At 36.0% G+C, this 24,043-nt stretch overlaps 2 protein-coding genes across 4 annotated transcripts in view; both read left to right on the top strand.

Annotated features, from left to right (window-relative positions):
• The window catches only part of LOC115763299 (transcription factor HNF-4 homolog), a 28,096-nt gene that overhangs the window by 655 nt on the left and 3,398 nt on the right, over positions 1 to 24,043 (top strand). Inside the window, exon 2 of one of the 3 annotated variants that reach the window (XM_030705790.1) lies at positions 3,737 to 3,879. In XM_030705790.1, coding sequence (XP_030561650.1) covers positions 3,786 to 3,879 — 94 coding nt within the window. In that variant the 5' untranslated portion in view covers positions 3,737 to 3,785. Of the gene's footprint in view, positions 1 to 3,736; positions 3,880 to 13,136; positions 13,370 to 23,382; positions 23,595 to 24,043 lie in introns of those variants that run through there. The other 2 variants (XM_030705789.1, XM_030705787.1) reach the window with 2 other exon arrangements.
• Positions 624 to 2,374, top strand: LOC115763300 (catalase). The gene has a single exon (XM_030705791.1). The coding sequence runs from the start codon at positions 739 to 741 to the stop codon at positions 2,257 to 2,259; it is 1,521 nt and encodes a 506-aa protein (XP_030561651.1). The 5' UTR covers positions 624 to 738; the 3' UTR covers positions 2,260 to 2,374.

The raw sequence follows: 24,043 nt of genomic DNA, 5'->3' as shown, positions 1-24,043 counted from the left end.
AATCCCTCTATAATTTAAGGAGTTATTCTATGCAAAGGTCCAGGTCGCTGAAATATTTAAATTGACCATTTTTTCCGATTTATGAAAAGAACTTCTAGCGCATGGGTTAATGTAGAGTTACTTTTAGATACTAATTATACTTGGAATATATTTTCTGGAAAACTGTTTTCCATTAGGAAACTTTAAGAAATTATAAAGTATTCTTTTTCAAGAAAAAAATATAATTTTTTAGTTCGTTTTTTAAAAACGCAATAGTTTTTTCTGTAAATTTCCTATTTCCAGACGTTGAAGTTTATGAGAAATAACTGTTTTAATTGCGAATTTATAATTATTGTTTTTTTTTTTAATAATACAAATATGTACATGTGTTGTACTGTATTGTTTACTGTATTGACATTTTTTATTAATTTAATGCATTTTAATTTTGTGTCGGGGAACGAACCCGATTCTTATCGAACTCATAGAAACGTTACATATATTTACTCCGAATCATTTCCTCTTTTTAAATGGTTTTCAAATACTTTTCGAAAGTTAACTTAGCTTAGTTCAACTTGAAACAACATTGAGATTCACTTCAAAACTCATGTTTGCAAATCGTTGAGCTTATATTTAAAAATCGACAGATATTTTTGAAAATTTCATAAGTTAACACGAATTGGAAATAGTTTGCAAACTCTCACTCTTCATATATCTATATCTATATATATATATAAACCATTCGATTTAACGAAATTAGAAATGTGTTCACGTGATCCGGCCTCCAACCAGCTAATTGACTACAAGAACAACGATGCGGCGGCCCCAACGGAATGCACCAGTTCGGGAGGTGCTCCGATTGGGGTCAAGGACGCCATACAGACGGTGGGACCGCGCGGGCCTGCACTGCTGCAGGATTTCATTTATCTGGACGAGATCTCGCACTTCGATGCGGAACGCATACCCGAACGGGTTACCTATGCAAAGGGCGCTGGAGCCTTTGGATATTTCGAGTGCACCCACGACATAAGCAAATTCTGTGCGGCTTCTGTTTTCGATAAGGTCAAGAAGCGCACAGCTGTTGCCATGAGATTCTCGGTCGCCTGCGGCGAGAGTGGCTCGGCGGATACGGTGCGGGAGCAGCGGGGCTTCGCTGTCAAATTCTATACGGAGGATGGCATCTGGGATTTGGTGGGCTGCAATATGCCCGTATACTATATTCGTGATCCTTCACTTTTCCCGAGCTTGATACACGCCCAGAAGCGCAATCCGCAGACGCATCTGCGGGATCCTGACATGTTCTGGGACTTCATGTCGCTCCGCGCGGAGACGCTGCACTCGCTGCTCATGTACTTCAGTGATCGCGGCACTCCGGATGGCTATAGGCATATGCATGGCTATGGCGCGCATACGTATCGCATGGTCAATCCCAGCGGGGAGACGTTCTATGTGAAGTTTCACATGAAGACGGATCAGGGCATTAAGAACTTGGATACACGCCGCTGCTCGGAGCTGGCCGCACATGATCCGGACTATGCTATACGCGATCTGTATAACGCCATCAAGAAGGGCAACTATCCCAGCTGGAGCTTGTTCATTCAGGTCATGCTCAACGAGGAGGCCAAGAAGAGCAAATTCAATCCCTTCGATGTGACCAAGGTGTGGCCCCAAAAGGAATTCCCACTGTTGCCCGTGGGCAGACTGGTCTTGGATCGCAATCCCACCAACTACTTTACGGAAATCGAACAGCTGGCCTTCAGCCCGGCACACATGGTGCCCGGCATCGAGCCCTCGCCAGATAAAATGCTCCAGGGTCGCCTCTTCGCCTACGGCGACTCCCAGCGCTATCGCCTTGGCACCAACTACATGCAGATCCCTGTCAATTGTCCTTATCGCGTGAATGTCAAGAACTTCCAGCGTGATGGCGCCATGACTGTCAACGATAATCAGGATGGAGCACCAAATTACTTTCCCAACTCCTTCTGCGGACCCAAGGAGAGCTCTCGGGCTCTCGCTCTGCAGACCTGTTGTCCCGTTTCGGGCGATGTCTATCGCTATATGAGCGGCGATACGGAGGATAATTTCAGTCAGGTCACCGACTTCTGGACCTACACCCTGGACAATTGTGGACGCAAGCGACTCGTGCGCAATATATCGGAACATCTATCGGATGCCAGTCAATTCCTGCAGGAACGCGCCGTTAAACTCTTCACCATGGTCCATGCCGACTTCGGCCGACTCATGACTGAGGCTTTGAATACGGCCAAAATTTCGAAGTTCTAGTCGGGGAAAGGTCGGAAAGGGTCTCTGATTGTTGTGGATTTCGAATATTATAATGCATGATAATAATATATGCAAATTTTAAAGTATTCCTTAGAAAGTGTTTTGAAAAAATATTAAATTTAAAATTAAATTAAAGTGCTTTTCCTTCAGGCAACTAAATAATATATAAATGCATTTTTAATATAGATTTTGGTTTTAATAAAATAGCATATATATACATATATAAAGTATAGTTTTAAGAAATTTGGAATAAGAAATACGTATTTTTCAAGTAATAATAATTATGTAAGAATATAATATCTTCTAAAATCCTTGAGACTAAAAAGTACATTCTGAATTGAGTTCAAAACTTAAAAATAACTTTATGAACTTGCAATATAAAGGACGTGTCCTGTATCACTAATCATACAATATATGATCTAAGGCTATCCTAATACTAACTCCATTATATTGCATTCTGGAATACAGAAGCATAGTGAAAGAGTAGGTAACGAATATGGCTAGAATAAGAAACCTAGAATAGTATCATGTAATACCTATACTTTCCTTTCCTATCTTCCTTATTGCAACCCCCTTTTGTTCCCCTTACTATCATATTCTATCCTGACGGCATTATATTTATGCATTTTTCCTTCCCATTTAACAGTCGTATCCCTAATTTCCGATATCCCTATTAAATACATTTAAAGCCGCGCGAAAGCGAGTCACGTTTCGGGCACGATCCGAAACCTATTATTGTGATTAGGGTCGGGTTGAAGTTGCCTCGATTTGATATTTAGGACCACGTATTTAGCTGCCATTGGCTTATCGAACATTTATTGCAAAGAAATAATAAACGTTCGATAACAATCACAAATTCCCTGTTTTCCCGCCTTATCAGTGAACGCGAATTTTGTTGTTCTCTTTTCTATTTGTGTTTTGTGTTTTTTGACGCATTGCCACCGATAGAGACATAAGGAGAGCTCTTTCGGTGGAGTCTCGTAGTCGCTTTTTGGGCATTTATCTGGACGGGCTTGAAACGATTATTATTTCAATATATTTGTATATGTACTTTATTTATTTCGGCGCTACGAGTCAGCAATAGCTCGCCGCATGGAGTGTGTCATAGAGTTGTTTTGGTTTATGAGTAGCCCGTAAACTGGCCAACTAGAGCTACAGATAGCGCCTTTGCCAGGCAGGTGGGTGATAATATATATATATATATATAAAAATATCAGCAGAATCATAAAATTGCCCCCACCCCATTTTCGCCCAGGGGGACTGTCATGTAAGCAGAACCAACTTGTTGTTCTTTTTATTTATATAAAAATTATATGGACGATATTGATGGCTTATCGTGTGTTCGGAAACCCATTAAAACTTTAATACGCACTCACATATATAGAATATTGATAGACTAGTTTGACTAGCTGTATTACAGCTTTCGTGTTGATTTACCTCAAATATATTGACCACTTATCATTTGGTTCGTTTACAGTTGCTAAGCATGACTCGCACATGATTGTAAATCGTATTCGATAAGAATTATGAAGCACCCACAAGATCTGACAATTACCGATGGACAGCAGCTAATGGAGATTAACAAAGTGGAGCAAATGGAACAGGAGCTAAATGAGCACGGTGAGTGAAATATAAAAATATCAAATAATGGCTATTAGACATTAACTTTTGAGCACCATTATAACTAAAACGTCCCATTAGGCACAATTTGATAACCAATCAATTGATCAATATCATAAATTTTAATCCTATCTGAACCATGATCCTAAATCATTCGAAATAGATTCGGTCTACTTGCGAAAATCATTGTAAAACTAATTAATTATTGTAGGGATACAATATTTACTTGCATATGTGATAAAGCGAAACGACTCCGAAAATTACTTAGTATAGTTACGGCATTAATTATCTTACTTTGAAACGGATTTTTTAGTCAATGACTTAGAATTAATCGTTGAATGTTCGTGAAAACATAATTTTACTATCACAAAATGTAAAATTTTATCAAATGGTAATATATTATAATGCATTTGAAATTTCAAAAGAAAAAAATAAGTCCAAAATTACTGCAAACTTCGTCCGAATCGTAAGAAGTAAGTTAATTAATTGAAAAATTGTCTACATAAGAAAGTAAGATACAATTCTTAAAAACCTTAACCTTAAAATATGGTCGATCATACTCTTGAAATAGAACTCCGAAATCGAGTAAACGTCTATGTTTAGTTAAAACTCCCATAGACATACTTAACGATGTTTTGGGTAGAACGCAATTCATAGCGAGTTTTAATCAATCCGAAATTTGCAGGTCACTAGCTCAAAAGTTCAGGTCAGCAATTTTACTTAATCGTTGCCTTGCACGTGGCACGTGCCTGGCCCAAAACGCCCAAAACAAAAAATTTGAAAGGTGCTCGAATTGCGTTTTTGAATATTTTGTATTGGCTATAGTGCTTGGAAAAATTTATGAGTATGTTAGGGGGGAGAATTATAAATAGAAGCGAGATAGCCTTGATTAACTTGATAAGCCAGACGAGCGCAATCATTGTAAATGTTTATAATTTGTTTATTGATTAGCAAGAACGTGTTGTTGGCGAGCAGATTAAAACACTGATTAGTCGTGATATAAGCAATTGTTTTACGATCCAATAATTACAAATAAAAAAAATACTTGCTCAGCTGAAGTTTTACAAGACGGCTCGCAATGTTGCTGTCCGGACGAACAAAAAAAAAAAAAAAGAACATGGAAAATAAATCGCAAAAAAACGCGCGCAAAATAAAACAAAATAAAACGTAAGCGCAATGTTTAACTTAACCCCGAAGGGTTAAATATGCGCAATAGCAAACGCAAGCGACTTAAAAAGTAACAAAAACAAAAACAAAACAAAAAACTTGGAAAATAAAACCTAGCCAGATCCGCTGCCGTAGTCGCAAGCGATCTGAAGTGGCCCGGGCCCGGGCCTGGGCTCAAGCTCAAGCCCCTAGACATAGCCCAGCATTTAATTGTTGAATATTTATAGCTGGCTGGCCAGATGTTGACGGAGCAGACCCGGGGGCCAGTCAGGGACTGGGCTGGTTCTGTAGTGTCACCTTTTGAGCGCAGCGCTGACATGACGAAAACAATTTTCAGCTGAAACGCACTCGGACTCGCACTTAATTTGATTTTCAAGCGCCGCGCCAGCATTGAAATGAATCGGATATTATGCAAAAGACAAACAGCTAAACAAAAAATAAAACCCATGCCAAGTAGTTGAGGCAACTGACTGACCGGCTAAACAGCACGACCTATAGCTTAATATATTTACCCGGTATACACCCTGTACTTCTATATATATATGCATGCGTGTGTGTGTGTGTGTGTATATATATATATTTAACTGCCAGACAGTTCTCGGCGCTGATATTATAAGGAGGTTATCGCCGTGACGCGAACTCAATTGATTTTTGCATTGATTTCGTTTTTGTCTCTTTCCTCTGCCTATTTGCCCCGATTTAATAAGGTTTTGTTTTCTTCTTTTTTTTTTATTCTTTTTTTATTGGTCTACTTATAATTATAATTAAAAATTTTAACGGCTATCTAGATAGTATTTCCGTGCTGGTTGCCTATTAAGAAATATACTTGAAGATATCAACATTGCTCGCTCGTAGATGAGCATATATATTTTATTATTTTTTCCTTTTTTTTATATCCGCTTCGGACACTCATTAATTTTCAAGAAGATAATTGAAGCGTATTGCGTCATTTTTCATAAATGTAAACAAATATGCAATTGCTTTTGGGTTCTTGAAACGAATCCAGAACTTCCGATAATGTCGCACAGTTCGTTAAGTAAATATCTCTGGGAAGTGAAAGAAATTAATGAGATTGTAATGGGATTTCAGTTAACAAATATCATTTGATCAATTAATTAAGATAAGCGCTGAAATTGCATCGTATTTTTACATTTTCATTTATTCGGAGTGTTAACTCCGAGAATCTTAAAATGTTGTTATATTATCGTACAATACAATAGAACATCGTATTATACAATATGTTGACTAAACACCATAATTTCAAAAATAGCTTACGGATTTTACAGACAGAAAAATGTAGGTCGAAAAATATGCAGTCCGAAAATACTTATACCGAAAAGCAATTAACTCACACAAATGTCAAAGCGTATTCAAAAAATATAATTGATGACAATTTAGGAATTGCGACAATAACAATAACAACAAAGTCTACTCCGAAAACAAAATGCCTACTCCGAAATAGTTATTTACTAAATAAGCGACAAAGCATGTTTAAAACAATTATGTCAGCACTTTTAGCACCGCTCCGAATCAATTACCTTGACTCTGAAAAATTTGTTTCCGCACCGTTTAACCTACTATTATCTCATTTGGCAGAGTTCAGCTCTCAACTTTTTTCGAGCTGTTAAGTGTTAAGTGTTAGTTTTCTAGTCGTTTCCACGTCTCAATGCATCCCCACACTAGAGCTTATTTCCCAATTAGGCGGCCACCTTTTCTCAATTTAAGACCCGACTAGCAATTCCAGGGCAAGATCTTTTAGCATTATGGGATTCGTACTCGCCTATATACACCTCTAAATAAAAGTGTATCTGCGAGATACAAACACAAATACAGTTACAGCTACAGATACAGATACAGATACAGATACAGCTACAGATACAGATACAGCTACAGCTACAGATACAGATACAGATACAGATACTGTACATATATAGAGGCACACAAAGCACTCAACAATGTGGACACATTTCACTTAAAGTTGTCGCCGCTTAATGAAGTGTAAATAGTAAATTGCAGTCAAACATTATGAATATCAGCAACAATATTCATCGTGATCATCATGATGGTGGTCATTATTGTCATGAATAACCACAACAACAACAGCTTTAATAATTGTAATTGCAATTGGTTAATGATAATGTTGTTTCTGACGCTGGTGACGAACAACACATGCAAATCACATGTGCATCCTATGGATACAACTCGCACACTCGCACTCACACTCACGATTCACACTCGCACTCACACTCACGATTCACGCTCACACTCATCGGCTTGTGCAAAAATAAACGCGGCTCCATTGCTTTGCATGGTTAATATAAATATGTATGCAAATAAAATAATAATTTTCGCACAAAATTCACTTAACGAACTACTGAAAATGTTAAGAGGAGCGGGTAAAGAGTTGGTCAGGGGGGTGCTTGGGGGGTAAATGTCTTTTGGCTTGGCTAATTTTCATATTTCTCTGGAAATTGACAGGCAGTCAGTTGTCCACATGTGCGCAGGCCGGGAAAATGCGACAGGCAAGCCACACAACACACAACAATGCCATGAACATGACATGCATTTTATTATACCCTGTAAAATGACGCAAACAGGGTTATCTTAATTGTGGCACTGATTATGACAAACATTAGAAGGCTCGTTGTATTTCAAAGATTCAATATTAAGTATAGCAATATAAATTGAAAGCAAGCTACAAACCTGTCTCTAGGACATTTGCTAGTGCAGCATGTCTTGCTTACCTTATTTTAATCAGCCAAAAAGAGGTTTCAATAAAAAGCATAAAAACAAATGAGATTATATTTTACATCTGTCTACAGAGTATTTACCAATCGGACATGACTTCTGACTTTTAGTCTACCCTTAGTTTTATTTCGCTTTCATAAAGTGTATTAAAATTATTTATTTCTAACTACAGGGCATCTGCTAGTCGAGCATTTTGAGTTGTTTACAATTAACTTGTAAATTTGTGGCTCTTTCATTTCTTTAGTTGTGTTTCCATTATTTTCATCATACAGACAATCATTCCTACACACACACACACCACGCCCATGCAGGAAACGCCGGCTGTATCTCTTGGCTGTCATAGGGGCGACAACTGTACAGTAAGCACAATTTGCGGCGATCCTCCTCCTCCGGCGCATGATTCATTTATTTCGGTGCGTTCGATTTCAAGCCAAAACATATGCGTCATGTAGCGCATGCGAGATACGAGGGTATATGCATGCACATACATATATATTTCCATATTTATGCGCTCATATTTTGTAATTGCAATTAATGCAATCTCTGCCCCATATGACAGTTGCACATGCCGCAGCTCCGATTGCATTGCTCAGAACGTTGCGGACTCATTTTAATATGGGTATTTGTCAGTCAAGCACTTGTGGGAATAAGTTTCTCTCTTTTTGCAAAACAAAAATGATTGAACGCCCATGTTTACAGCTAATGGGAACGAGTGGTTCGAGTAGGATCAAGAGATCTCTAAGGCCAATTCAGAACCGGAGGAAAAGTAGTTTCCGAAATATGTTGAATCGGATAAGATCAAGTCTTGTTAAAGTGATTGAATCTCTGCTTTAACTAGGCCATATCAAATCATGTTCAGTTAAATTCTATCCGGATATAGTCTAAATTAATTTAAATTATGCAAAACAAAATAAGGCAACAAGTTCCAGCGGAAATTGAGATATGCCAAAATGGTTAAAGTTATGATATAAGCACCTACATGGTTTAGTTAAAGTTATCAATAGATTACAATATCTATTGTAGACTTGTGCAATACGCTTTGTTTTCAAAAAGATATTAATATATGGCCAGCAGTTGTGGAAAATTGGGTTAATTATATATTCAAGTATTTATGAATGAGATTAAATACATATGATATAATACCATATGCTGCAAGGGATGGAAGTGACTTACAATTAGTTTGATAGCCTATCACGTGAGGGATTGATAAGCGGCAAGCCTGATTGACAGTTTGGCTAACCGCTGTGACGTCACAAGTTCAACCTTTACCCATTGCCATTCCCAACGGCAGCCAGCCTCAATCGTGACGTAGCCAAATGCCGGCCATTCAAAATAAAATCAAAGTACAACGGCAAAAATGCCATTGCCGGCAAACACCGCAGCCGCAGCCGCCGCCGCCGCCAACGCCGGTTGATTCCGTCACAGAAATTCCGGCGTATTCAACCGCGCCGGTTAAAGTACAAGCAACGCGAACGTTGTCGCTGCCGTCGCTCTGGCTCTGGGCCTTAGCTCTGCTCGGCGTTGATTGTGCATGAGTAAATGGCCTGGCCGTTGGGGCATGGGTGTTGAATGACAATCGCAGAGGCGCACTCACACTCCGAGCGAATCATATTCAATTGAATCACAAGTATCAATCAACGCCCGTCGAGCTCGGCTTTGAAGAGCAGCAACAAATTCGTGAAAAAACAAAATGGCTAGACTATTAATACCCTATACGCAGGTCTAAGCAGCGCTACAAATGGCAAATATGTGCTATGACTTCGTTTCTATTTCCTGATAATGCATCCTGAACTAACCGAACATCTTCATCAGATATTCGATATATAACAATGGGGCTAGAAATCAAATTTAATTTCAGCTGCTTTTTTTGTAAGAGAACCTTTAGATCACTAAAACTGATCTCTGAATCTAAAAATACTTTATTAGAGACTTTCATTAACATACAAAAAGAGTTTTAAACCAAATCAACCCTCTGTACAATAATTCAAATAATTCAATAATAATTCAAAATAGCTAATATCTCAGTTCTCCAAGATCTGCGTGAATAACCTTTAAAGAAATTTTAAGAATTCCCAATTGGAAATTATTATAAAAAAACGATATTGTCAAATATTCCCTAAATCTTTATGGTGTCTAAACGGTTAAATTATAAAACTCTGAAAAATGTAAATACACATATCACATTTATAGTATCTGGGTCTTAAGATCTCTGGGATAGATTGCTTGAAGCAGCGTCTTTTGATGCTGATATATACTGCGAATATCTGATATTAAATATCGTGTCAAGTTTTCTATCTGCTGCTTCTGCATTTGTACAGCATCTATTATACCCATCATTTTGCAACTTTACTGGGTATACGAAATACCGAACAAGGTATTGCACTCGTACATCTGATCGAATGGCCGAACAACCGGCGAATTCCTTAGTCTTTGTAGAAAATAAAACAAAACTTGGCGAAGCTAAGCAGCGACCGGCACCAGAGGCAGCCTATCAAAGCGAATCATTAATCTAGGTACAATTTTTGTTGTCCGACTGCCAGACACAGTCGTGCCCATCCCAGCCTGGAGCTGTGCCTGTTTCGCATCCAGACTTTTCTTTTTGCTTCATAAATACGTACATATGTATATGCATATATATATATGGCCCGTAACTGATAACCGAGCGCCTTTGACAGCTCAGCTTGGCTGACTACACCAACTATTATCAACAAGCAGAGCGACCTATAATATACATATATATACAAATACATATGTATATGTGTATTTAGTATAAGTGTCTACTTGTAGTCACCGCTGCCGCCAGTCGCTACTGAACTCCGGGATTCAGATACTGATAAGAAGCGAGGCAGTCGACGCTGTCGCCGCGCTCTGCGATATGATTGTTTGCCAAGCTGAAAGTGAGCTGATCAACAAATATGAGGCCCCTATGATGAGTGTTCCTATAAGAACTAGAGAATAGTCGAACAGCACATACCCTAACGAAAACAAATAAAGGTGTCGCATTACATAATATTTTTGTTAGCTTTGTTTTAACAAGTGGTAAAGACCTTATGGTAGGTTAGGTTGCTTTGCTGCCATTCAAATAATCGCATACCAGGTGAATACCAACTGAATATTAAGTCAACTGAATTTATAAAAACCCACGATCAACTATTTATATTATTTAAGGATATGAACATTTTATTTAAATATTAATTTGAATTTATAAAATTAAAGCTTAAAATAATAATTGTAGTTGTATGAAAAAATGGCTTCAAATCATTTGACAATTTCATCTAGCCGCAAGTTAGGGTATTCAGGCGTGACTAACTGAATCGCACAGCAACTCTCTTTCTCTTTCTCGGTCTCTCTCCCTTTCCATGCTTCTCTTTAATCCTCAATCTCCATTTGGGGTCTTATGCACGACTTCAAAATGTACACAGAGCAAATTTGCGCCGTCTTATCAAAATGATTTAAGCTTTGTATTATTTTGAAATTCTTTAAATGGAAAGTGTATTATTTTTAACGTTTACCCATGTCAGGAGTTTAGTCATATTTATATGCATAGTCATGGGAGGCTCGACTGGAACGGGTCTCGAATTTAGCAAAAAAAAATAAGTTTTGAAGATGTAAAAGATTTTGCATAATATATTTGTTTGTCTATACTTTTGCATACATACTAATAAAATATATTAAAGTATTTATGGGACCCTGAGTACAATATCTTAGACTGCAAAAATTCAGTAGTCAAACTTTTAGCCCAGTTTCATGTTATTTGGTAAAACCTAAAACCCAACAATCTTTATTAATTTGTACTTAGACTTTGAATAAAAAAGATTCCATATTGTTAGAAAATACTAAGAAAAAATTAACCAATTAACTATACAACAAACAAAATCATTTAAAAAAAAAAAAGTCTGAAAACGACTTTTTTAATTTCTGGATAATTCTTATTTCGAATAGTTGTAATTTCTAAGGGAGCACTTTACCACATTTTTTATTAATTTTAATGGTCATGCGTAGAAAAACATTCAAAATCAAAATATATTCAAAAAATCCGATATGATAATTCGCGAATCACAATAAGATAAAGCTCTGCTTTCTCCTTCAATTCGTAGAACACACCCAAAGTTTTTTTTTTCGCCAAAATGCGTAGGTAAATCTGAAGTACAGTCGCGATAATCGCGCTGCAAATATAAAAAAAAATATAAATAAATAAAAACAAAGTGCCTCAAATGATTGTATGCTATTCATGTTGTTGTTTATGTGCGACACTTTATATGTACATGTGTATGACAGCCATTAAACAATTAGAACTGTGTGTATGTATATAATATATATATATATATATACATTTATATATATATACATTTATATAGTAGCAAAAGATTGATAAGAGGCTAGCGCAGAAAGCAGAGTAAGTCGACTGCGCATGCCTCATTGGCAATCGGTTGGCTGGCACGAGAACAAGGCGATCCGAGCCGAGCCGACCTGTAATCGGCGTAAATTGTTAACAATTTTGCTAAGGCAACAGTAACAGCGACGACAACAACAACAACAACAACAACAACAACAATGGCTATAATATTTAATAAACTTTATGTGCTTGCTGTGCGGCTCGGACAGAGCCAAACGAACGGCGATCGGCACCGGCACTGGCACCGGCAACAGCGGCTGCTGCTGTTGTCGCTGACGTTGACGTTAACGTTGACAGCGACGCTGACTGATCGACTGCGACGTCGACGGCTGCGTCGTTGTCGTTGCTGAGTCGCCGCCCGACGTTGACTTCTATATCTACAACAAATAATATTAAGACAGTTAGTACGTGCTGAGAACATTATTTGAGGTTTAGTCAGTGTTTCGCACTGGGCGGTTATAATACATAGAGCACCGAGAGACTACCCGGTATTAGACCGAAAGAAAGCGCCGTGTTGTGCCGGTCGGGATCGAGCGAACTCACAGAATATACATATATATATATATACATATGTTTGGCAGGTTGCCTAGCCAGCCTATAAGAAATACCGATTAGCATAAAGTCAACGCAAAGGACTGTGATAAGCAAATAGAATAATATTAAAAAGAACACAAAACCCTAATTGATTTGCATTGCATATGTGGTGCAACTCGTTAACCCACCCAAACCACCTCCTATACACATATATATGTATATATATACATAAATATATCGTCGAAAACATTTGCCGCTGGCTTTTGAGTGTCGTCTTCGCTATTTTCAATTTTAATTTGTGCAAATATTGAACTTTACTTAAGTGTGTGTGCGAGTGTGCGTGTGTGTGTGTATAAAAAATAAATATAAAATATACAACAACAACAAATATGCGCCAACAGCAATTTGTGAGAAAATAAATTTGCACCAAGTGTGAAGGATTTTCAAATATTTGCCCATTGTCGCGTCTTCAATCTCAGACCGGCGCATTTCTAACTATTTTCCGTACTATTATCGAGGAATCCAACGTTAACTCAATGTACGCCTCAATGTTGCCCAATTTGTTAAATATGAAAACCGAAAATTTAACAAATTCGGGCTACGACGATGCATTCCTATTGGAGGAGAATATACTACAAATGATGGGTGAGTTCAGCTCGGGAACGGATCTTCTAAGAATTTCTAATACTCTCTTGAGTAACTGAGTCACTTGGGCAATTGTAATCAGCTCCAATCATCTAATCGTATATGGCTTCAATTGTGCAACGTCGAGTCGAGTTTTCGATATAACTTATCATTTGTAACACATACATATATCCAGCTGTATATCTCTGATTTTATATCCACGTATGTGTATATGGGCCAATAGACTTCATGGTTAGCTTGTTTATGCTTATCTACGCATACCCAGAAAGAATATCATTTGTAATTTAAAAGTTTAACTTCTGGAATCATTATTACCTGGTTAATGAACAAAAGCTGCTAAATTTGAAACATATTAATGTTTATTTTATTTAAATTCATACTTTTTTTATAAGTCCCAAATATCATACGCAGCTTAAAGTTTACAAAAGACCATTTCTGATCTTAATTTCTTCTCGGTAATCGCATTTCTGTAGCATACTTTTGGCACAACGTAATTTGTTTTTGTTTTTAACACCTGGTGGGTGCAGCTGAACTTCGCTTATCTCTGCCAAAAAACACATATTTTAATAAGAAAGAACAGTTACTATCGGTGCGCCGTAGATTAAACGCCCTTGCAGACATATAGCACATGTACAATACAATGCCCCACAGCCACATACAATATTCGCAGATTGATCTAGCCCAAGTTTCATTAGGATAGATTGAAGACAAATGGACTATATTAATTCAGCTGTTGATGCAAATCACAAATATACATTCCTGATAAGGTTATTACACACGACATGACAGATTTGTTATACCCTAGGTTAACTTTTAAAAATATATACAAAATTATGCATTACCTCAACAAAAAGCAAAAAGCTGAGAATTTACTTTAAATTCAAATGCAGCAGATGACACGCAAATTAAATGTAACATTTAAAATTAATTAAATAATTAATTAAAATGAATTAAAAGAGCATTCAAGCTTCGTTGCTGAGCAACTAATTATGCTTCTATCATTAATTTCTTGTTTTTGGCTTTTTTTTTGTGATTTGCTTGCGTACATTCGCTTCGTTCTGATAAGATACATTTTAATGGCGCGGTTTTTGACATGAAATCCAAAAATAACTGATGTATTTGCTTTTAACACACGCCAAATCACGCGATCTATAAAAATCCACTTTTGGCTATTATATAAAAAATTACCTCTGGCCCGTGTCCAAATATGCAAAACGCAGTCAAGCCCTCTGCTAAAATTTTAAACCATATCTGGGAATAATAAACATATATACTTTATGATCCATCATACAAGTTTTATCATACTTCTCTTTTTGTTTTGCCTAACCCCCCTGTGATAAGTCAGCTTTATTGCAGCGCTTATCAGAGATTAGGCCTTGCATTTAGATATAAGCTCTTCTTTGGCGATTAGATTTTGTTCACAGCAACCATAAAAAGAGAAAGCCAGCAACAAGAATTATGATTTTACGTTCTTTTAAGCGGAATGGTATGTGGCATCAGATGTTTATTAAGGTCTGAAAGTGAAAAGAGGACTGAAAACATTATAAATATTCATTTGAATATACTTTGATCTAAAAATGCATAATATTCCGAGCTCCATTAAAAATGCATTTGCAAATAAAAACACATTAAACAACAATTAACAGCAAATTGTAATTGAGAATGGATTTCATTATGCCGTGTCACAACGGTATCTACATTTATCTAGACTAAACTTAGTTAACATGAAAACAATATTACGTAAAATGGATTGCTAAAAATATTAAATACCTAAATGCTCTCTACTACAAGTTCAAGAAATTCTTCTTTAAGATAGTTGTACAATTAATTGTAAGTATATTGTTTATTTGATTAATATTAGCTTCTATTGCTGCATAATTATATTTGAAAAGTATTTCTGACATTTTCCGAGTTATTTGGCTCTAGCTAAGTTTTTGGAGAGTATCTTTGAGTTTTTCGACTGTAGAGTCTAGAGTATTTCAGCTTTAATTGATCTTTTATGGCTTTATTATTTTGTTTTCATTGGCATTTCGCACACGAATGCTTTAATTAATTATTAATTGCATCCATAGCAAATGCGAATACGTCAAATTATTGATGAGCTCCCCTCCTCCAGACTGCGGAGTATCGGATACTCGTTTGTAATCACAACGACTCCCGCCCAGCAACTATTTAAACTGCACGTGTTGCTTTTACGTACTCGAAGTTAATTTCTTGTAATTATTCAGCTACCTAATAAAATAATCAATAGGTTGGCTCTTTGCGGTGATACAACCGGAAATACTAGGCATGTCTACACACACAGATACACAGTTACACAGATACACACGCACACTTCAATAAAATGGCGCATTTAAGCAGTTAAAAGTGTGGGGCACTTGAACTTGAGACATACTCAAAAAACTAGCGTAATTACGAGTTGATAACACCAGAATAAAAGTAAAAATCGCAAAGTATTCGTTAAGCCCCACACTTGGGGAGGCTACATAATTAAAACTGATAACGCTTAGAAAAAACAATGCCAAAAGTCTTTGATTCAGGAGCAAAAATAAGTTCTTGCTTAATGGTCAATCATACAAACTGGAAATGCGACATATGATAAGCTTTCTCATAAGTATCTCAAAATGTACACGGTGAGAAAAACAAGTAGAGGTTGTTTAAAAGAGAGATTGACAAATGAATAACTCGCATCTAAGATTGAAAAAACATCAAAATCGCATTCGCCAGTTGTGCTAGCTTTTGATTCTGTCAAAAATTTTGACATTTAGAGTTACTGTCATCTGTTTTACTTAATATTATAAAATGCTAGTCATATTTCAAGAGAAACAACGTCTTAAGAAAAACAAAAATATCTTGCAGAAAAAGTATGCATAAAAGTTAGATTCAGAGCTTGTATCTTATAATTATTTCAATATTTGTGCACATTTGTGTTTCACGTGCAAATTTTCACGCAGTTTGCTTAAGCAGATATAGATTTAGTGATTAAAAAAATATATGTCAAAATTTAAAAAACTAACGTATATCTTCTAAATATATGATATTTTTCGGTCAGTGTACTGAAACAGGTTTTTAATTTACACTCATGAAATCGAAGTAATAAAACTTTTCTAATTAAACATATCATGAAAATATTTGATAGCCAAGAATCAAAACGATAGCAAACGAAATTTGAACTTTGCATTCTAATCTTATTGACTGCAAATCTATTTTTGGGGTAGGTCCAGACAAAAATGCTCACCCCCAGACGATTTTCGGCTTATCATACTGAGAATTCGATTCTGGTTTTTTGGGGCAATCATCGTGACTAGCCAAAACATAATGAAGTCGATCACATAATCGTGGCCTGTTGAATAAAACGTGGCTTCAAAGGTGTTGGCCATAAAAAGATGATGCTGTTTTGAGATACAGTATACAGTATATATGAGGAGGCTGGGCTTAATGGAAAAGCTTATTAGTTTATACGAGCAGCTGATTGCTGAGACAAGTCAAGTTCTAAGTGTCGCCGTCATTGGCAGCGCAGTTCAAGGCAAATACGTAATTTAATTGCACACAGCCTCTGTTTGGAGATACAAATGTATCTGAAACACGTTAGCGCCCAATTAAAAAGACAAGACACTAAGACCATAGCAAACATAGTTAATGGAAATTACACTTGACGAGGTATTTTTTGCTGGTTTTTACTTACGAGGCGCCAGGTCGTTTGATAGCCGGTCACACACACAAAGATACATATACAGCTGCAGCTAAAGATATAGATACAGATACAGATACAGATACACTAGCCTGCTTACATATCGTTATAGAAGTTATTAAAAAAAGCAGCAAATGCTATATGATTGGTCCAGCTTATTGTGCCAGCCGCTTTGACTTTTTGTTAATAACAATTTAATTGAGACGCTTTTAGCATTTTAATTATAGACAATATGCGCGCAATTATTAGTCATAAAAATAATGATAATTTCAATATAAAAAGTTGATTCTTACATTTGAGCGACGTCAACTAATTGGTTCAAGTCCGCTTCAAAAACATTTTAATATTTAAAAAAAGTACAATGCAAGTGTCGCTCAGATATAATATATACATATATGTGCAACAATTGTGGAGCAGGTGCAACTATATTCACGTATTTGCTTTTCGGAACCGCTCGCTAAACGATCCGCTTTTTGAATTACCTGTAACAGTGAGCGCATCCGTTATTCCTGGCATTTCCCTAGTTAGCTCTATTTAAATATTTGTCGGTTAAGCCCTTTCACAATGACATGTTGTGATTTTAAGATATTCACAAATCTGGCATATCTTTGATCGGCCGATCGTCATGGGGTCTCTCGCAATATATACATATATTAACAACAATTTCTAATGTTTAGCATTATTGCAGTTCATCTAAGATAATATACAAATAAATAAGATGACACAAATTATTGTTGACAAAGAGGTGACAATGACGTGACAGAGCCCTTCGCATGGGCTCTAATAAAACATCGGAATATACGCCGGACAGGGTCCGGGCAAATGTACACATACGGATGAGCTCAACTTTATCTTTGCATTTGCAGTGGGGTTTACCGATATGGTTCTGTTTGGACATTACACACTATGATAATGTAAGACAATTCGATTTGGAATGTTTGTTTTCTTTTGTCATCCCACTCATCAGCATCTTTTTATAGATAGACTGATGGGGTCTGTAAGTTCAAGGTTGTTTTACATTTTTACAGCTCAAATAACATCATCAGCTTTGGCAAGGTGTTGCATTAGCACCTAGAAATCGTAGTAAACTAGTCTCCGTTAAAAATAATAATTTTCTAGATTGAGATTGATCATACTCTTATTCTTGTATCTCCAAAACATATTTTGTATCTTATAATTTATAATTTTTGTATTTGGCAAATACTTTCGTATCTCGTTGGTTCTTTCTTATCACACAGATAATTTTGTATTCCAAGGATACTTTTGTGTCTCTAAGATACTTTTGTATCTTTAAAATACTTTTGTGTCTTTAAGATACTCTTGTGTCTTTAAGATAAGATACTTTTGTATCTCAGTATCTCACGAAACCGTTAATATGGCTTCCAAATTCAAGATACATATAAATATTTAATTCTTTAAAATTTACCTTTTAAATTTACCCCTGATCGAGTTCCTGAATACCCTATTTAAAATATGTTCCGCCATCTTACGAATTGAGCTATGATTTATTATACCTTTAAATGAGCCGGTCTTAGCTAATTGCTCAGCTTATTATTTCGTTAATTGTGCATGTTATATGGTTTTAAATAGATTTTATGAATTCCACGCAAAAGTTTTTAATTTATTCAAATTTGTAATTTTTTATGGCAATGCTCGTGGCTGTTCTAATGAATTTTTAAACAGCTCTATCAGCTATATAATTCACTATTTTTTAGATGCAGCACCTTGCCAATTAGCCTGCTGACCTATGTAGATGCTATGTAATGCCTGGCTGTAAAGTGATTACAACATTTCGCAGTTAATGGGCCAATAAAAAAAACATATATACGAAAATGTATAATCATTTAGTAACTGACAAAATAAAATTCAGTCGTAATATTTTGGGGAATAATAAAAAATGTTGCCTAACTGGAGAATGCTCCTGAATGAATCCTATTATAGATGGTAGTTAATCAACACTGGTAACACTGCAGTAAAGGCGAATTTCTAGATTTCCACAGAGTGTTGCCAGATCGTTATAGCTGACCCCAACTAGGTTGCTTCAGTCTATCCCTATCATGTACAGGCAACGTGGGCGGGCGTTGACAAGCTCGATACTGCCTGATAATAGCACTTGGGCTGGGGGTATATTGAGTTTCTGGGCCTTACCTTGCAATTGGAAACGTTTTCCTCTTTCGCTTTGTTACGCATACCCAATGAATTTGATCTTTGGCACGCAATTCCCAATGAATTGAGCAAAAACAGCGAATTGTATTTTCTGATATCGCTCCGCTCGTTGACTCACTTTTATATGTATATAATATATATATATATATGTTTATATATATATATTTTTATAATCGCTATCACTTGACAGCCCAAACATGCTACGGTTCGTGCCCATTAAGCCCATGTGCAATTTCTGTGCACCAATATATTCAGTTGATTCGATTTTAAATCGAGCATTTTGCGTCGCACTCGATTGTCTCAGTCGCCGCAGTTATCAGCGTTGGCATTAGGCACGTTATTGAAATGTAGTCGCCGTTGCGGCGATAACAGCTTTCAATAGTTGGCTGGGGGTTAGGCGGGGTTACGCGGGGTTCAAACCGGCCAGATTGCTAGCTAGCTATGAAATTACATATGTAGCTAATGTCAGTTGTTTTCATTGTTATTGTTGTTCTGGATGGAATAAAACAAAAACAATAGAAAACGCTAAGCAATAATTGAAGTTGATGTTGAAATGGATTTTTGTTCTATTATACACATCAGTGGCAACTGTATTTAATCATATGAGTAATATAGATGCATATATAAATATATACATTGTTTCGTCATTTTACACACTCGCGCCTTGGCACACTAATCTATTCTTTGCAGCTTTACTAAAAGTATATAAAGTCTACTTCGATTTATAAATTTCTTAAATATTCTTCGCGAAGAAAACAGGTTTACTCCGTAACTCCGTATCTTAATATTATTTAATGTATCTCTTGGAGCTCCATCGAAATTCTTGATCATAGTATTTATAGTCTGTCTCATTAAATACTTGTACTTATTTTATGGGTGATTAACGGATAATTGATACAACCTTAGTAATTATATATATTTACATATATTTACCTATTAAAACGTGTGTATTAGAAACATAAAAAGTGCTTCAAGAGCTTATTATATTGAAAGATATACACAATAGATATTTGCTTATAAGCTAAAAAAGAAAAGTTAAAACACAAACATGATGACAAAATCAACAATAGTAAGTCTTAGTTCGGAATTTAATGTTGGTTATCAAAGCTCTCATGATCTATTTGATAACTTCAACAAAATCATCAGCCCAAATTTAAAGTATACACTTATAATTTCACATAATCCTTTGAAGAAATATTATTTTATCAACAAAAAAACAACTAAGAGAGTGAATTGATTTGATAATTAGTTTACCTCTTTTAAATATTCTCACATTCAAATTAACAGGTTTTTCCTGTTATTTTTTCTCATATTTACATAATACGACGATATTATGTCCACTTGTGCTATCAGTGTAAAATTACATATGATATGTAGATACTATTATCAGTTTCCACTGATTAACTAATTATAGTAATACGAATAATTATAGTTCCCACAGATTTAAATAAAATATGCATACATTTTACTGTACTGTACCTTGTCATGTTATATGCTAGATGTTTTATACGAATTGGCATTTTCATAGATCTCTCTTTTAGAATTTCAAATAAATATGTTCGAATTTATATTTAGGAACAAAACCAAAAAACAAATTGGCTAAAAATAAAATCCAAATTACGTAGTTCGTGCAAAGTTTGCTTTCAGGCAGTCGCAACAAACAAATCCACAATACATATGTAGTATCCACCTCTTGAAAAATCAAACAAATCTACATCTGTGTACGTGCCAAGCTTTATGTATATGTTGAAAGATATGGATAGATGTACATCTATTATAAACGTATGTGCGCTTGTTTATATTTGGTTGAGTTTATGGAAAAAGAACTTAATTTATTCGAATTGTTTAATAGAAAACCTATTGACAACTTGTCAAATAATCCCTCAGAACAAAATCATAAGCTGAAAGTATGCACAGATCTTATTAGGAACCCTATAAAATGTGTATAAAAATCAACATCTCTGAATTTTTTGAGTTTCATTTTAATACAAGATTTAAGAACATATATATCAAATAATAACAAATGATCATTACAATTTCGAATTGCTTTTTAATTGTATATAGAATCATCATAAGCTTTATACACAACAGTACATTTTTAATAGAACCTTGCTATAAATATTAATATTCGCGCTACACAACTCGAAAATACAAAAACAAGCTAGATATATATACATACATATATCTAGATACATAAGTATCTATACTCAGTTACCATTTTTCATATTGTATTTCGGGGGCTCGACCCGAACGCCGTATAGGTAAATATAAAATGAACAGACTAGAGCTTCATAAACTAATAGATACATCCGCTTCATTCTGCGCCAACAACAACATTGTGTATCACTTGTTGCGCTTATCAGCGGCACTCGAATGAGCTTTTTTATGGATTGTCAATAAAAAGTATTTGCGAAAAATGGAAAACGAAATACAAACAAAATTCGAAAAAGAAATTGAAAAGGCAAGCGTTGAGGGGTGGGTATTTTTAATCTCAGATTACGAATCGATATGGACAACAACAACAACAAGAATCTATAACAAGAAACTAAGAAGAAAACATGCAGCAACAATAACAACAACAACAACAACAACAACAACAACTTCTCGTTTTGCAGAACTAACGGTGACGCAGCATATCAAAAAAAATTGAGCTCTAACGATGACGCTGCACAAATTTATGCGCTAGCGAGAATTGACAACAACGAGTTGGCAACTCTCTCAGACAACGACAGACACACCGAGCGAGCGAGCGAGCTTTATGGCAAAACTAAAGTAATTTATGGCACCACAATATAGGAATTTCTTTCTTTATTTTTTGGATAAATAAAAGCTTAAAAAAAGCAAAACAAAATGCAAGATAAAAAATGTTCATAACAAAATTTGTTGTTGACTTTTTATTCTCTTTAGTGCTCATCTTCTGACTTCTATCTTCAAAATTCAAAGTATTTGCACTATTTTCTCTTTCAAGTGCAATCTTCAAGTATTCTTTTGCAACAACAAATGACAATTAGTGATTGGGTGGGTGGGTTAGTTCTGGCTAGGCGTGAAAAGGGTGTTAATTGCAATGTCTGCGAGTTTGTTGAACTAAAGTGTTAAGTTGTGTATTTAGTAATCACCGAATGTATATTAGATAAATGAGTGCTAATTAGTAATATACACATATCTCGACCTATACTAATTGTTGAATCATAGTGATAAATCTTAAACTTGCAATTCATTTTTATTTAAAAATAGATATTTTAATCCTACGCTCAATAATATAAGATTAACATGTAAATACATTATAATATATATTTATTAATTATTTTTATTTCTGATACGGATTTGTTGACAGTTGTGACTAATTAATATTTATTACGTTAATTTTATAAGCAACCCAATAATTTTTAGTGTGATTAAAATAATCGGTTATATTAAAATTCTATACCATAGACATTATAGACTTATAATATGTTCATGGTAATATTTCAATTGGGCTTATACACTCAATGAAAAATGTTCTGGTTTTGTTTTTTCATAAATTTCGTATTGTTTTTTCATAATATTCCACAGTCCCCAATGCATACATTAAAATTATAGACGACTTTTTGTTTTTGTTTTTATCGTAGCAGCTTTTCTTTGTGTAGTTCTGGTTCTGTTTCTCTGTGTCTATCTCTCGCCCTCACACACACAAGCCCATAGAGAATTCTCAATTTAAAGCCGGCTTTTTTTTTTATTTATTTGTTTATGTGCTTGCCTTCCCGCATGCTTTTGCTTGCGTTGTCTTCAAAATTAATGCCTTACCTATGTATGTATGTGTGAGCGTGTGGCTGTCTCTCTTCTCTTCAAACATGCATTCATGTGCGCTCCAAGTCTGGTTTTGAGCACTCTCTGAGAGCGCCACACAGCGACAAAAATATGTACATATGCAAACACAGTGAATTGATTTAAGCGTCGATTAACGCACACAGTCACACACAAACGTACACGAATAGAGACAGAGACACAGAGCGAAAGCCGAAACATACGATATGGATATGGGGCAGCGGCACTGGCGTTGCGAGCAGCGACAGCGACCGCAGCAGAGGCTTGGCGCTGTGTGCACGGTCAGCCAGCTAGGCAGCCAGCCAGCGCGCTCAGTGAAAAATTTCGTGTCGTCTCGTCGCTGCGTGTTTTCATTAATCAGTAGCACTAAAATGGTGCGCAAGTCCGGTAGAGTTAAAATTCCTACTAGTCGCGACGTTGGCAGTATTCTGTTGCGTGGCAGCAAAGGGGTTGCCAATGGTGGGCGTGTTAACGATGAGGAGGCAATGGTCAGGCGACAGCACCAAAGGCAACGGCGACGTATACGACGGGACAGCAGCGCCAGCAATTCAGCCTCAAGTGATGGTGTGTGCTCATGTGTGTGTGTGTGTGTATGTGTATGTGTGTTTTCTTTTTGCTATTTGTGTTATTGCGCGATTTGTTGCCATTTTAATTTATAGTATTTACCTTGTGTCTGTTTTTCTGGTACACACTTATATAAAAATGTATGCTTTATAAATATTTTTGAGTAGCTTAAAAAGTCTAAGATCAGTTCCCCTCAAACTGCGCAATACGAATACTGCATTTTGCGCATGCAAAGAAAGTGAACCTCTAACAAACTGTGAAACTGTGAAACAACTTGTGGGCTACTCAAACTGTAAGCAGTGCTGTTCAGCTGCGTGTACATGCATATTGGTCAGTGCTTGTCCAACTGCTATTTTTGTGCTGCAATTTGTAATTTTAATATTTGCTATGCAGCCTTACAACGTTAAATATAAATATGTACATACATAGGCTGATATACGCATCTACAT

The sequence above is a fragment of the Drosophila novamexicana genome, unplaced genomic scaffold (assembly GCF_003285875.2).
Source record: "Drosophila novamexicana strain 15010-1031.04,08,12 unplaced genomic scaffold, DnovRS2.1 tig00000689-arrow-pilon, whole genome shotgun sequence".
NCBI classification, from domain to species: domain Eukaryota; kingdom Metazoa; phylum Arthropoda; class Insecta; order Diptera; family Drosophilidae; genus Drosophila; species Drosophila novamexicana.
This window is presented reverse-complemented; position numbering and strand designations above follow the sequence as displayed.